General features: G+C 33.2%; 3 protein-coding genes across 4 annotated transcripts in view; 2 read left to right on the plus strand and 1 right to left on the minus strand.

The window, feature by feature from the left end:
* The window catches only part of LOC129805870 (uncharacterized), a 45,023-nt gene extending 36,644 nt beyond the window's left edge, over nucleotides 1-8,379 (plus strand). The window contains exon 3 of the mRNA XM_055854094.1: nucleotides 7,163-8,379. Within this exon, the coding sequence (XP_055710069.1) occupies nucleotides 7,163-7,839 (677 nt within the window). The 3' untranslated portion in view covers nucleotides 7,840-8,379. The remainder of the gene's footprint in view (nucleotides 1-7,162) is intronic.
* A 2,070-nt stretch (nucleotides 8,380-10,449) lies between these two features.
* Nucleotides 10,450-11,732, minus strand: LOC129805871 (tRNA methyltransferase 10 homolog A). Of its 2 annotated transcripts, none has more exons than XM_055854095.1 (3): nucleotides 11,077-11,732; nucleotides 10,757-11,009; nucleotides 10,450-10,708 (listed from the first exon to the last, which is right to left on the minus strand). In XM_055854095.1, exons 1-3 carry the CDS (start codon nucleotides 11,581-11,583, stop codon nucleotides 10,557-10,559), a joined length of 912 nt encoding a protein of 303 aa, XP_055710070.1. In that variant the 5' UTR covers nucleotides 11,584-11,732; the 3' UTR covers nucleotides 10,450-10,556. The 2 variants fall into 2 exon arrangements, with proteins under 2 accessions (XP_055710070.1, XP_055710071.1); XM_055854096.1 differs by having other exon boundaries at nucleotides 10,450-10,687; nucleotides 11,077-11,728.
* Nucleotides 11,733-11,877: 145 nt separating this feature from the next.
* On the plus strand, nucleotides 11,878-13,140 carry LOC129805872 (vesicle transport protein GOT1B). The gene is made up of 4 exons (XM_055854097.1): nucleotides 11,878-12,216; nucleotides 12,292-12,383; nucleotides 12,445-12,744; nucleotides 12,978-13,140. The coding sequence occupies exons 1-4, from the start codon at nucleotides 12,192-12,194 to the stop codon at nucleotides 12,990-12,992; spliced, it is 432 nt and encodes a 143-aa protein (XP_055710072.1). The 5' UTR covers nucleotides 11,878-12,191; the 3' UTR covers nucleotides 12,993-13,140.
* The last annotated feature ends 2,923 nt before the right edge of the window (nucleotides 13,141-16,063 follow it).

The following is a 16,063-nucleotide window of genomic DNA, read 5'->3' on the forward strand; positions in this document are numbered from 1 at the left end:
TTATATTTTTATTTTGAAGTACTTGGCTATTTCTGCCATTTTGTTCATTGTTCAGTTTACAAATATATTGATCGGTTTACAATGTTTCGTGAAAAATGTCCATTCGTACACTTCAATCATTTGCACCGGGCGGGACTCGAATTCACAATAGTGATAGTCGAGTCGGTAGTCATATGCACACCGTCCAAGAGCTGAACGCTCTTACTAATTGCACCACGGACCCTCTTCATGCGAAAGTACTCTTGAGGTATACAGGGAGTTCCGGCTTAAGTGAATACGGATTGAACGAATTTGATATGAATTGGCTACTACACTGAAAGCTCATTTGTAAAATAATTTTTGAGTTGCCTCTAAATGTATGCAAATATTTTTTTTCATGCGGTAAATTTGAAGTGCATTTCTTATGAACCGTTGGCAATGAAAATGAGCCGAAAAATTGGCGCTGAAAGTGTTTTGGATACATCACGGCGTTTCCGTATTTCATTACAAAAATATCTCCTGTGGGTATGCAAATTTTCAGTGTCACTGAAGTGAATTCGCGGGCTTTTTTCGGTCCCGAGATTTTTATTCAAAGCGGACCTCCCAGTAGCATCCAAGTCATGAGTTCGAGCACTTCGCAAAGCCTGGGGCGCTTTGCCACTCCTTTTTAATTTACAATTTACAATAAGGAAATTGTTCTTATTACTTTATAATTCGTACATAGGATGGTACATAGACTTATGCCGCCCCTGTAATATCGTTGGAGCTAATATGTCTGATAGAAATCCAATACAAAGTAATAGAAGCACTTCTTGAGTTTTATTTGGTTAGAAATTCTCAAGTGACTTAGCTGAAAATGTGCCAAATAACAAAGTCATTCATGTTGTGTATACAATTTCTTTGACCATCAACTGTGCAAATTTTCTTTTTATTTTTCAATGAGTAAGGTTTGTTTCTCGACAATCATTACAATTTAATTCTGTTTAAAAACATTCTTCATTCTTGGAAAAACCGAAACATTTTTCGCTTTTAAGTAAAGCAGACGTATTTTTCAAACAAACATCAGACAAAATAATGTTTATTGCCAAAAAATGTTTATACTTAATGGTCTTGAAGATGCACGACTTAAGTTATCAATCAAATTTCGTATTGGCAAAATTTTCTTAAAGAAATTTCAAATATGACAGATTTTTTTTAAATTATAAATGCGTCTGTGTAGTAAATAATTCCAATAAAATTGACCTACATTCACAAATAAAAGTCTTCTCTCTCTCTTTCTGTCTTCAATTTACTGTTCATGTCCAATTCTCAGATGGGAATGATTCAGAAAATTGAGTATAGTAGTGTTATTTTTATATTCATTATTTAATGCTAATTTTTTTCTTTATTTATTGCGTTTTAAAGTGCCTTGGAGACGCAAGAGAATGATTCTCACTCTCTCAGCTGCACAATAAGATAAGACACAATTATTGCATTGCGATAAACAAATAAATTTTCCTGGCGTGTTGGTCTTTTTCTCAAGTCCGGCATCGTAATACATTCCGGTGGGTATATAAGTTGAAATTTTATCACATCACTCCAGCTGATACTTTAGTATTATATGCCTCTTGAAAAGTGATTCAATTTTCTCTCTCCCTCACTTTTTGATTATTAACAAAACAGCAGCGCAACATTTTTTTAGAGAGATTGTCGGTCGTTGTTTCATTACCAAGTTAAACTCTCTCTGTGTTCTTTTTTTTCCTGGGACGGAAAATGAGATCAAGTTCAATTTGATTGCACTTGAAGTGTGGGCGTAAAATTAGAATGGTTAAATTGTATTTTTAACTACTAATATTATTGAAAAAAAATACGATAGAAAAGACAAGAACGATAAATATATTTCTAATTTCTTGTTTATATGCGTATTGTTGTTTTGACACAATAAAGATTATGTTATTTTCATTTTGTGTGTAAACAACTTCTGCCAATAATCACCTGACCTTAATTTACAGCGTCTTATTGTGCGCACAAAACACTTTAATACACCTATAAATACAAGTTTTTTGCGATTGTATTTGGACAGAAAAAGAAGTATTTTTTTTTAATCCTTCACAGAAGACCAATTTGATAAAAATCCCCCCAAATGTGATTTTGTTACTCCTTATCAATATCTACGTTCTTCCGGTTTCTAATGCAAAGAAGAATTTCGCACAATTTTTGTACAAAATGGCACATTGACAAAAAGAAAATCTTGTAACACGTGTGAATAAAGATATTTTTGCAAAACGTGTTTCCGTTGCTCATAAATATTGAACTGTTTTTAAGTGTTTCTGCGAAATTGAATAGGAGGATAGAAAGAGAAATTTTTGCGAACTTTTGTTCTATAATAAGAATTTAACCCTCAATTGCTTGTCGAATTTGTTTAATTTCTATTTAATGAGAAGGAAAATCGTTTCTTATGCTTAGTTTCTTAAGCCATAGCGTTCCATCCTGTTCAGTTTTAAGAAAATCTTTATTAGGGATGGCTAAAGCGGTCTTCAGACTAGAGGTTTAGCCCAGTTCCCAAAGGTCTCAAAATCTTGAATAGCGAGCAATTTTATTGCTTTTTGAGCATCTATAATAGGTCTATTATCTTTAATAATCCAATCCTAAATCTTTCTAAAAAATGATGATTGATAAGAAATTAGAGCAGTTAAGCCATTTGGCTAAGCCTTATGCCCTAGACACACTTACGACTTAAGCCGAGAGACGACTTAGTGGAAAATGATGGAAATGAAGTTTAACCATTATGTCGAGTATAATTACGTTAAGCCGTTTCTCGGCTAATCCTCAGGTCTGTCAAGGCCCTTAGGTCTGAAGTCCGTATAAGACAATTATACGGGTTTCAGACCTAAGGTTTAGCCATATGTCTTAACTGTTATAATTTCTTACCAGTCAACATATTTTGGAAAATTTAACATAGGATTGGATTATTAAGGAAAAATGACCTATTAGATTCTGAAAGAGGAATAAAATTAGTTGCCATTTAGGTTTCTGGACCTCCGGGAAATAGGCTAAACCTCTGATCTGAAGACCGTTTTAAATACACCTTTAGGGTAAAATGGGGTAGTTCTGAATTATTGCTAATTTAAATTTTTGAGATTTCTTCACTATTACAAATAGGCAATAAAAGACTTGAAGGAAGTACCCTTAAGTCTGAGAGGGCTTGTACGCTTTTTTCTCTCTTTCCATCTAAAACTATGAGGAAATCTCAAAATTACGAATTACAAATGATTCTGATTTACCCCAGCTTATCTTATGCTTTATTTTTTACGGGGCACAGGTTTGATATAAGAATCGTACTCAGAATCCTTGAATCATAAGCATTTTTTAATAAAGCATAATTAACCTTTTAACTTTAACAGCATTTTCTTTAATATGCAAAAAAAAAGTTGTAAGAAAAGATTTTCTGTGATAATTATCATCCAATAGAGTCGCCCCTCCCATCAAAAACATGTTTTTCGGTATTACTGGAAAACGCGTCATATTTTATTTTAATTTTTTGAATATGCTTTAGAAATTACTCAGGACTATATGTGAAAATACCGTTGAATCATTCCTAATAATGGCTTTTCAGGGTCAAAGGTTAAAAATGCTCTAGAGAGCGCATTTATCAGGCGAATGGGGTTATGTTTGGTCTTGTTGGAAAGGTTTTGGAATTTCCGACAAAACTGAATCAGTTCTAATTGGTTTTGAAGCGGTAATGAACCGGTTCACAACCATTAACTAATTTTTACTTGAAATTAAATTATATTACCCCTAAGTTTTTTGGGAAATGTTTTAATTGATTTATAAATTTACTAACAATTTTAAGTAAATATTTTTTTCTATAATACTTCTACTTCTTCGTGGTTTTCCTTTTTCTCTCATCTAAAAATGTGAGCAAATATCAAAATCCAAATTAGAAATGATTCTAAATTACCCCATTTTACCATATAACCAGAAGTATAACTTTAAAATAGCTCTATATCTTTAACAAATGAACAAATTTTTGAAAATATCATAATTATTTATTTTAGGGAACTTTATAATTTGTCCTATTTGAAGTTTGAACAACATTTTGAATGTTTCTTTTAACATAACCTCACATTTTAATTATATAAGGATCAGGACGATCAGCACCATTGCAATTTTGTTAATATTTTTAACTATTCTTTAAAAAAGTATTAAAATATACATAAGATCTTATTATATTAAAATTAGATTAGGTTAGTTTATATTAAACCTAACCTCAAAACCTTAGTTGTATTATTTTGTATGAAACTGCTTTTTTGAAAACGATACCAAAAATGAGGATATTCGGGATTTTCTGTTCCACTGCAGCATTGTCTTGGTTTCCGATTATGAATTGATGGTCAAATTGTGCTTGCTAAGAGTTAAAGTCTATTCCCAATCCCACTCTTTCCCGCCAATCTTTTAAGAGACTTATAAATTGGTTTTAACAATCCAATTTACCAGAAAACTAATAATAATAATAATAATAATAATAAGTTTATTGGTTCATGCCCAGTATACAGAAAGTAACATGTAGGATTATACAATATAAAATATGTAGATAGAGATAGCTCGAAATAATTACAAAGGTGTGTAGCACAAAAAAAATGACTTATCATGGTAGCTAGAAACTAGCTGAATTTAGTTAGTTTGAATATAGTTTCTAGACATTTGGCAAATAAGTAATTAAACACAGAAAAAAGAGGGTACGATTAACTTTTTTCCTCATAACTTTAACATTTTTTGGGTGTAGAAATATATCAACATTTTTTAATGTTAATTTTACACCTTTTTAAGGATAAAATTAACATGATAAATGGTAACTTTAACCCCCAATAACCTAAAAAGGGTAATATTTACACCGATTTCGGATCAATACTGCAGGGTTAAATTAACATATCCGGAATGTTATTTTAACTTTTTCGGATTTTTCTCAGTGAAGAAACTTGCGGTACCTCAAACTACGCCACACCGCTTTTTTCATTTGCAAAGGTTGTCTAGGCAGACGTGAAAATGCCATTGACTTATTCCTAATAATGTTTTTCCAAGGTCAAAGCTTAAATAGCTCTAAAAAGTGTATTTCTGATTTTATTGAGGTTAGTTTGGATTCGTCGGAAAGGTCTTTGAATTTCTGGCAAGTGTAAACTAATTTCAAGCCATTACTAATCGGTTATAAACCTGTTATAAAGAATAGTTTTATCTACACAGAAAAAAAAAATATTTTGTAAAATTGTTCGTAAATGTTTGTGAAATGATATGGAGGACTTACAAAATGCTCGTGAATCGTATAACCCACAAACAAATTCGTAAAATTTTGTACTTTTTCACAAACATTGTTCGTGACACGATCACTTAACGAGCATTTTTTGTACTTTACAAACATTTGTTCGTAAATGTTCGTAAACACACAAAAAAATGTTCGTAAAATTTTGTCATTTGTTCGTAAATTTTTCTTCGTCTGGCAAAAATTTACGGACAAATGACAAAATTTTACCAACATTTTTTGTGTGTTTACGAACATTTACCAACAAATGTTTGTAAAAGTACAAAAAATCTTCGTCAAATGATCATTTTACGAACAATGTTTGTGAAAAAAGTACAAAATTTTACGAACTTGTTTGTGGGTTATACGATTCACGAGCATTTCGTAACTCTCCCATAGGATTTCACAAACATTTACGAACAATTTTACAAAATATTTTTTTCTGTGTATGCAATTTTGGACGCTCTTTTGAGTGGTCTTCAAATCTATTTAAATTTAAATCTATTCATTTAAATACTTGAACTCATGGATACGATGCTTTTTTCAATAAATTGAGATGTTAATATTCTTTAATAAGATCTAAACAAATAGGGGAAAGTGAGGTGGTCTCCCTTCGAACGTTCATGCCTTCGAATAATGTCAATTTCTTTTGTTTTTCATAATAGATTTACACTAAATTATCATAGAATTATCAACAATTGATGATAGGGTAAGTGTGCCAAATTCCGGTCAGCTTGCAATTTCGGCCATATTTTTTGTTCCTCTAATTTCCATGAATTTTTAGTTTTTGCATTCTCTTGAGATTGTATTATGCAAAAAAATAACTATATAATAATAAAAATGTCGCTTCGACGAGCAAGATGATCTGAAAAAGGCATTGGTAGAATTCCGGAAGGGCAAAGAACTAAGAGAATGAAGGTGGCCGAAATAGGCCACCAATGCTATGTCTATATTTTTATTCATTTAAAAATGTATTAAGAATGATTCTAGAGAAAATAAAGATGATAAACTGTCCGCAAGGTTCCAAGCAACACTTCTTATAAAAGAGTAACAAAAATATTCAATTTTTATTAAAAATATTACATTTCAAACTTGAGACTTTGTCGCTTGCATGCAACTATGCCGTAATTTGGCACACTTACCCTAAGCCAATTAATATTAATTAGAAATATGTAAGTCTTTTAGGAAAACGAGAAGAAAATTCACATTATTCGAAGGCATGAACGTTCGAAGGGAGAGCACTTTCCCCTATTACGAAATTCTTTTGGAGTTATAGCATTCTAAGTAACAAATTCTTTCATGTTAAAAAAAAGTTTCTTTTATTTTGTGCAAAATATTGAGATAATCTTAAAGAAAATCAACGGTGTTCTATCTTATTATTAGAAAACTATTTCTTGATTTTGAACTTGTGGTATTTCAAAGAATTATTTATAGCTTTACAGCATTTTTTTTTTCAATGAGACTCTAATTGTTCCCTTGAACGCTTGACAAGGTTTTTTTGAAGACTTTGCTAATGAGTTCGACAACCTCTTGATTTATCATCAAAATAAATCTTTTTTTTTCTTGAAATGCGATATTTCAATATTGCTTTTGGAGAGAATATCAAAAACGTCTGTCTATTTATAGTTAATTAGACTGAAAAAATATTTAGAGAGCATTGGGTTTTGCAGACCGATAAACAATTATATCATTGAATTATTTATAAAGCTATTATAAAGCTTCCTTTGCTGATTTTCAGGCGAATGCTTCTTTATATTTACACATTGAAAAAAAAATTATATTATATTATGTTAGTATATTTTTTATGGTTGAGTGAATGAAACAATTAAGGTGGTTATTTTGTATATTTTTTTTGGTGGGAAGAAAATACAGGGATTTTAAGTGGGAATGTCTGAATTATGTTTTCAGGCGAAGAAACTGCCTGGTCATCTCAGACGACAGACCACGATGTGGATGACTTTCTGCCAGAGGTCAATGAGAGTAATCTGTTTGTGTTGCAAAAAGCTGGGGAAGAGGCTGTGATAACAACTCCAGTAGGCACAACGGAATCCCACACGAGTAGCCACAGTGAGGATGCAGACTCACTGCCGGCTGATCTTATGATACCAGAAGGTAGTTTGCCGGATGTTGAGGTGGAGGATGAGGAGGAATCGGATATATGTGACGATGACATGGAGGATCCGGGTAGGGAAGTTATTGATGTGCAAAGTGACGGGTTTACCTTCAAAACGGGACATTTCAATAGGGACACATCGTCTTCGGACGAAGATAGTATGGCTAGGGGTTTGAATTTTCAGGATTACAGCCTCGTGGATGCGCCCGAGGAGGCGTCGATAAAGTACAAAATGGGTGCGGAGGCTGTCAGTAAAGGTGCTTCATCAAGTCTGCCATTTGGGATCAATGAGGCGTGGAATGTTGTGGGTAGTTTTCTCAAAGCATCAAATCCCACCACATCGAGTCATACAGAACCACTTACGAGAAAAGTTTCCCATCCACCTGCAAAAGTCATCCAAAAATCCCCAGATTCATCCGATGAGTCAGAATTTGAGATTCTAAGTCAGGATGAACTCAATTCAGCCTCTTAGTTCTCAAAAAAAAATTTTTTAAAAAATACCGATCCGAAAATAAGTTAAAGTGAAAAAAAGAAGTTAAAAAAAAACTCAAAGAAAGTGTAACTGTATCCTTTTGTCTTTTAAACCCCGCCCCCTGAATACGGTTTTGAAATAAACAAAAAAATAAACCATCGCGAGAGTATAGTAGAAAAATTTTAAATGTCCTATTTTTATTTTATTTTGTTTTTTGTTGGTTCTCACAGAGCTTTAATAATTTTATTTTTATTTTATATTAAAAAAAAAAGAAAATATAAATTTGTTTATTAATGTGTAAAATTTGATAAATGAATTCTTCCCTATAGAAATTTTCAATGTGACTTTCCTTCTACTTTGAGTTTCTCAAATAACTCTCAAAATTTTTTCTCTAAAAAAAAACTTGTATATTTCAGTTTTTTTTTTGCAAAGTGATGAATTTTAAAAATATGTATCTTACTAGTTTGGAGTCCTCTTTTTTGTAGAAGTTGTAATATTTATTCTGTGTACAAGAAGAATAAAAGAAAAACGAAAAATGCATTTTGAGTGTTTTATGGGAGTTTTGCAGTGGGAATTTGTCGATGTCTGCCCTGCATGCAGTATATTTTTTTTCCTTTTCCTTTCAGCACTTCTGTTGCTTTACTTCTTTTGCATTTAATAGTGATAGATGAGCAAAGGGGTGAATAGCTTGGGAAAATCTGGAAATATCTTGCACCTTTAACAAACGTCTATTTATTAAACTCATTAACGGCGACACAGTTAATGAGTTTATCCAAATTCCTGACAAGTTGACTAAGGTAAAGTATAATGCCCAACGCACAATAACTTTTGTTTGTAGACATGTTTTCAAAATTGCATACGAGAGTGAGCGAGATAACTAGATCTAGATCCCACTCACTCTCATTGAAATGTCAAAAACATGTTTACAAAACAAAAGTTATTGTGCGTTGGGCATAAGGGTGTGTTATTTCATAAATAATACGAATCAGTTAGTATTTCATACAAATTGAATACAAAACATAGTAAAAATCATAAAAAGGCGAAGCGTGAAAGAGTTTCTTAAACAAAAGTCGCATTTTTCAGCAAATTATGTCATATTTCTTGATATTAAAAAAAAATCAAGAATAATTTGACATTTTCTTAAGGAATTATTTCAATTATTACCCTTACACCTTACAGATTAATTGAGAATTTAACTCTTTCGCGTCACACTTTTATTCAGCAGATGAATTCATGTAAAATTGAATTTTTCCTAATGCTTTATGATCAAATATCATAGTTCAGAGAGGAAAAAAATTTTCTATTGCGTGAAAACTCGAAAAAACCCCCGGGTCATATATGACCCTATTGTCCTCAAGGGAAGTGTACATACCATTTTCAAAATCTATATCATGGGCTTTGTAAGAGTTTTTTTTAGCATGATGTTATTAATTTGGCCAAAACCATGGCAAACTGGATTGTCTTGATGAACACTGTACTCCTGGTGTTCAAGGAATCTTCCTAGTAATCCCTTGAACAGTCACTGTCACAATATTTTGAGTGGTAAGGTAAGGTACTCTCTAGTCGGCCGTTTAACAAGTCGGCCACTATGTGTTCTTCAAGTCGGCCGGTGGAATTATTTATTCATATTATATAATTTTGCAATAATATTCCAGGAGTTTTATAACATCATAAGGTCAATAATTGTGTAAATAACACAAATGACCGAGAATACAAATGAAATTAGACACAAAACATTAAAAAATTATTAAAAGTCATAGGATCCAAATTTACCTTAAGCAATATTGGTCATTTTTCAGCATAATTTGATGTTCTTTATAATATTCACGACATTTTTTCACAAAGAGTTATTCGATTTATTACCTGTACAGATTACTTTAGCAGTCAAATTTTGAGTCAAACCGCAAGTTGAGAACTTTAACTAACTCACTGTGCAATAAATTTATTTTCATTATCATTATTGATAAAAATATTAATTTTCTGTCTTAACTGTGAAGGTGTGAAATTTTAAAGCCATGTTCCTCAATTCGGCCGGCTAAATAAAAGAATAAAAAGAATTTTTCCCTTACAATTTTTTATTTTCTTAAAATTACTATTCTTTAAAGGTTTTCTTTCTTTCTTTCTCAATATCCTTTTGTAGTCCGTAAAAACGTTACGAGCTTTTAAAATTTGAAAAATGGGTGGCCGAAGCGAGACTCTACTGTAGTCAAAAAAATTGTTTTTCCCCGGGTCATATTGACCCTAATGACGTGAAAGAGTTAACTCCTCTAATTCCTTATCAGGCACGATCTTTTAGAAAATTATTGTTTAGGATTGGATTATAAAGGCAAATGATTCATTAGATTTTGAAAAATCAATAAAATTACTTGTTATTTAGATTTTTTTGAACTTTCGGGAACTGAGCTAAACTTCCAGTCTAAAGCCAGTATTAGGCATAGGTCGTAAATGTTGTAAGGTATTTTATTGAAAATTCTCGTTCTCTTTTTGATAAATTTTCTATTTTATTTTTCTGTTTGAGATTTTCAACCCAAACTTTCAAGATATTGGTATTTATTTCCACTTGGAGAATTTTTGCTAAACAGAAAAGCTTGCAGTAAAAGTTTTCTCGTGAACTTTTAAGAAAATATATTTTATTTCCTTGCCTCTTGGAATTCTTACATCCCTTACATCTGCATTGCATGATGCCAGGTTATTCACCCGCAATAAAGAAAAACACTTTACTGTGTAGTGGCTTCTGGTGCTTTTGGCGATACCTCCTTAGCTTTAGCACCTTTCCGCATAGGCAGAACACTGAGAATCGCCTCCTTCCAGGACTTCTTCTCCGTGACCCGTAGCAGTATTTCAAACACTGTAAACACCGAAAAATATGCTGTAAATAAATCTTTTTAGTATGATGACAATTTTCTGTCCTAATCACCATGATTTATCGTCAAAACTGTCCTTGTCTTTATCACAACATTTTCATTGAGTGGCAATCGGGCATGCCTGAGTCCCTTGTCTTCGGCTATTTTGTGGCACAGTCCCTTCTGCGAATTGTGATCAACAAGACCACCAATGATATACACGTGATTGTCTTCGAGGGTATCCAACACGTTGTCAGAGTCACTCGTGAGGTAGACAATTTTCTCCCGGTCAAAGAGTTCCAGGAATGATTCATGGGAGATCTTCACCTGGTTAAACAATTCAGAGTGAGATGGATTTTTTTGAATAAATCCAGATTATGCTGCGTTTACCCACATCCCAGTTCTGATACCCATCATTCCGCTCCAAAGTCTTGTGTATTCTCCCATCCTTCTTGATGCCCGTGAAGAACAGCGGGATAGGCGTCTGGGAACGCCGGTTTACCGTGTAGATCCGGAGAAGTTGCTTCACGCACTTGCAGATGTCCTTGTCAATCATCAGATCATCGAAATCCAAATCGACAGCCACGGAGATGGGGCTGGGACTTTTGGATGTTGTATTGTACTTCAATTCCTTCCTGGACGGAGATGTCCTCTCAATTCCAGCTAGGATAGCTTGTTGTCGCTTCAGTCTCTGCTTCTCCCGTTCCTGCTGGCGCTTTATCTTCTTCCGGACTTCCCATTTCTGCATCTTGGCCAGTTTTTTGATCTTCCTCTTCGACAGCACTTCTGTGGGGGGTTCGGAAGCAGATTCTGCGGGAGTTTCAACATTTTCCAGACAAGGCTTCTTTGCCGATGGCTGTTCTTTCTCTTCTGGACGGTCTGCTCCGACTTCTGAAGACATTTTAAGGTGCTCCTATGATGTATGTCGAGGCTTCTGCAGGCACTTTCACTCAAAACCTAACCTCAATTTAGGAAAGTTTCATGAAATTCAGGTAAATCTTCTCGCTTATGGTCTGAAAATGATTCCAAAATCTTTATAATATGGAAATAAACATTGTTTTCCATTCGTCGAGCCCCTATTCATGTTGATTGGATGCTATTTCTCTCTATCTTCATCAATTTACCAATTTTAAAATGTTTTTCCGGCTCTAAGGACCAAAAAGAATATCTTTTGGTTGCAATATCTGCGCCTACTCTGACTGAAAGGTTGCATTTTGTTTTGGAGACGTCATCACTGTCAACTCTGAAGGGATGTTTTTCCCAAAAAACTAACCGCTTTTTCTCAGTATTTCTCACAATTTCTACCCATAAATCTCAGTTGAAGTGAAAATTTAGTTCATTGTTGTTCTATTTGCAATAAAAATAGTAAAAAATGTGCATTTTTGAGAAAATGGCAGCTCCGTGAAAAAAGCCAGTGACGTGGAGATTTGTTAGGTTAGGTGACGAAGATAAACTTTTGGAGGGTGATTTAGAAATTAGTTTTTAGAGGATTTCCAGCAGCCGGACAACATGTTTGAGATCACAGATACACAGAGTAAGAATTCCAGAAAATTTACCAAACATTCCCCGAAGAATTTATTGCAGTCTAAATGGTTTTTTTCTTCGTCAGAAATTGGGGTTGGTTTAGCTGGTTTTGGGATATCTTTCCTCTTCCTTGGCATCCTCCTGCTCTTCGACAAAGGACTTCTGGCCATTGGGAATGTAAGTCACACCCATCAGCTCAACAATCACCAAACTCTTACTACTCTCACTCCCATTTAAGATACTTTTCCTCTGCGGACTTGCCTGCGTTATTGGCCTGGAGAGGACCTTCAGATTCTTCTTCCAGAAGCACAAAGTAAAAGCCTCCATCGCCTTTTTTGGTGGTATTGTCATTGTCCTCGTGGGCTATCCACTCATAGGAATGATCCTGGAGATCTATGGCTTTGTCCTTCTCTTCAGTGGCTTCTTCCCCGTCGCCATAAATTTCCTGAGAAGGGTTCCAGTTTTGGGATCCTTCCTCAATATGCCGGGTGTGAGTCGAGTAGTGGATAAATTGGCTGGAGACTCCAATCGGACGACGGTATGATAATTTTTCGCCCTAAAACAAAGACACATCATCTAAGGACAATTTTCCAGTTATTAATCCCATTTTTTGTAAAATACAAGTGGAGGATTGAGAGACAATTTCTTAGTTTTTAATTCATCCTGAGCCTCATCTTGAGGCGAAGAATCATCTGTGTACAAGTGTATAGTGGAAATAAAGCATAAGGTGTTAATGGAAGTAATATTACTCTTGCTTTTCTTGCTTTCCAGGATTTTGCCGAATAGAGAAATGGAAGGCAGAAGATACAGTCTCATGGGATAAATAGTGACCCACCTGTTATTTTTTCCGTATTTTTTTTTTGATAATCTTATGTTTAAACATTGTGCTTGGATTCTTTTACAACGATAATTAATAAATTTCAATTAAAATTTAATATTTTTAATTTTCAATTTTTTTTTATTCAGTAGACTGAGAAAAGATTTATAAAAATACCGTCGTTGCGGGTGACTTTGCACGTTTTTTCGCTGTTTTTCAACTTTACCCTCAAAAATTGGACAGTTAAAGTGAAGGGAGGGGGGTTAATGTGTAAAATTATTTGTATTCAGTTGTTAATGAATGGATTTTGTGCCACTAACATTAATTTTATAAAATTTTACTATGTTTAAAAAAATCAAGAAAAAAGGCTTGCACTAAGGTGCGGGTGACTTTGCACTTTTTAATAAATACTAAAAAATCAACAATTTCTGATAATAAACGACAATGAAGATCTTCACATCTAAGGGTAAGATGCACGAGATCTACAAGATGACGTGGTCGCCATCTTGATTTGACGTTTCTGTCCGCCATTTTGAATAACTGTCAAACCCTAAAACTGGTCCGATTGGATTGAAATTTTAGTATGTTGTAGCTGACGTCAAGACCTTTTCAAAACGTATCTATGTTCCAGTCTACGTTAAGTATTTACCTTGATACAGAGGCTCAAAGTTTTAAATTTTGTAATACTCATATTTTAGCGGTCTTTATTTTTTAATATTCAATATTTGAAACCTAAACGAAATGCCTCAGTAACTATCAAAAATGGTTGAGACTTTTATTTTATATATTTATTTACTCTAACATAATTGAAAAAAAAAAACTAAACGAAAAGCGCATTTAACTAATTTTTTATTTTTCATCTTTGCGAAAACAGTTTTTAAGATTCTCAAATAATGCACTGTTATAAACAAAAACATTACTTTTCTTATTGTTTGTTTGTTAGATCTAATCTCCTAACGATAGCGCTGTCTTTTTTGTGGTGGTTTTGATAAAAGAAGCTCCCTGTAGTTCTATATTCATGAAAATGTCAAAATTTTGAACTTGGAGCCCCTATATCCAGGCAATCACTTGACCTAGGTCGGATTTTATATATGTTCTGAAAAGGCCTTGACATCAGCTAGAACATACTAAAATTTCAGCTCAATCGGATGAGATTTTTGTTTTGACAGTTATTCAAAATGGCGGACAGAAACGTCAAATCAAGATGGCGACCATACCATCTTGTAGATCTCGGTCACTTTATATTAAGTTCCCACAAAATTGGATAATTTTTAACCAAATACTTCTATAATAAAGCTTTAGAAAGACCATTATATGCAATTTTATAACATAAATCATGCGTTCTTAGGAAGATAATGGAGAAAAAAAATATTTTAATAGAAATAATCCACAAAATCGAAGTGGATTATTCTAGCCAGATAAATTTAGATTGGATTTGGGCAATTTACTACTCTGAAATCGATTTCGGAATTGCACCTTCAGATAACTTTTTCACGGAGCCGTTTTTTGACAAAATACCTATATTAGCATTTCATTGACTATTACTGAAATTACAAGAATCCTTTTGAGGATCATTGTACCTTACTTGGTACATAACATATCCCTATATACTTTGACATGTTAGACCGGATCGGCGAAGACCATCAATAAGTGCTAGAATTTATGAAAGTCTTACGGACAGCAGAGTGCAAAGTCACCCCCCGAGTGCAAAGTCACCCGCAACGACGGTATATAAAATTATCAAACATTTAGTTTTACTTTTAAGAAGGGTAATGGACAGTTAAAGTTTATAAGATATTTTTACTGACGTGACTCTTATTTTTCTGGTAAGTGATAATTGCTGCTCATTTTATTTTGATAAATTTTGAAAGCAATTAACCGAATAATTTTATTCTTTTGCTTTTCATTTTTTTTCTAAATTTGTCCTGTATAGAAAGGCTTCAATTCATTATATTCCGTAAATTAATTAAGATTCTTAACAATGTCATTACTATAATCGCTATGATTCTTACAAAATCTCACGATATCTGATCAGGCCGAAACTTTGGCACAATGTGTTTCATCACTCTCTGTTCCCTCATTACAAAAAGGGTGGCTAAAAAATTTTCCCGGCCTTTCGACCGTTTTTTCAAACTTAACAATTTGCAAACAAGTAATGATATCAACTTACGGTTTTCCTTATACCATTTTAAAGGCCCCCAATTTTTCCTCAAAGCTCCGTCCCTATGGCATTGATCGAACTTACATTTAAGAATGTTAAAGGTAACCTTTGAAACTTTTTGCAAAAGAAAACCTTAGGGTAAGTGTGTCAAATTCCGGCCGGCTTGCAATTTCGGCCACCTTTTTTGTTCCTCGAAATTCCATGAACTTTTAGATTTTACGTACTCTAGAGATTAAACAATACAAAAGAAGAACAAAAAATGTAGCTTCGACAAACGAGATGACGTGAAAAAGACATTGGAAGAATTCCCGAAGGGCAAGGAACTATGAAAATGAAGATGGCCGAAATAGGGCAACAAAGCTATGTCTATATTTTTATTCATTTTAAAATATATTAAGAATGATTATAGAGTAAATAAAGACGGTAAACTCTTTACAAGGTTCCAAGCAACACTCTTTATGAAAGAATAAAAAAAAAATCAATATGTATTTAAAATATTACATTTCAAACTTGAGACTTTGACGCTTGCATGCAACTATCCCGAAATTTGGCACACTTGCCCTATATCTCTCATTTTAAGATCCAAATTGAATTTGCATGCAATCCGAGTTTGCTCACGTTAAGAATTTCGTCCACAGTAAGCTGATGTAGGCTTATCACTAGTTTCATTATCGGATACTTCTAAGGCTTTTAAATGTATGAAACCCAAGATTATGGAACCCTTTAAACATATTAATATTGTTATTATTTTTATTTTTTATTTTAAATTAATAAAACAAAAAAAAAATAAATAGATTATGAAGAAACCAAAGATTGTCAGTGTTGAAAATCGAATATGCATAGCTATTTAATAAATTTATGAAATGTTAATTCTTTATT

The sequence above is a fragment of the Phlebotomus papatasi genome, chromosome 3 (genome assembly GCF_024763615.1).
Source record: "Phlebotomus papatasi isolate M1 chromosome 3, Ppap_2.1, whole genome shotgun sequence".
Lineage (NCBI taxonomy): Eukaryota > Metazoa > Arthropoda > Insecta > Diptera > Psychodidae > Phlebotomus > Phlebotomus papatasi.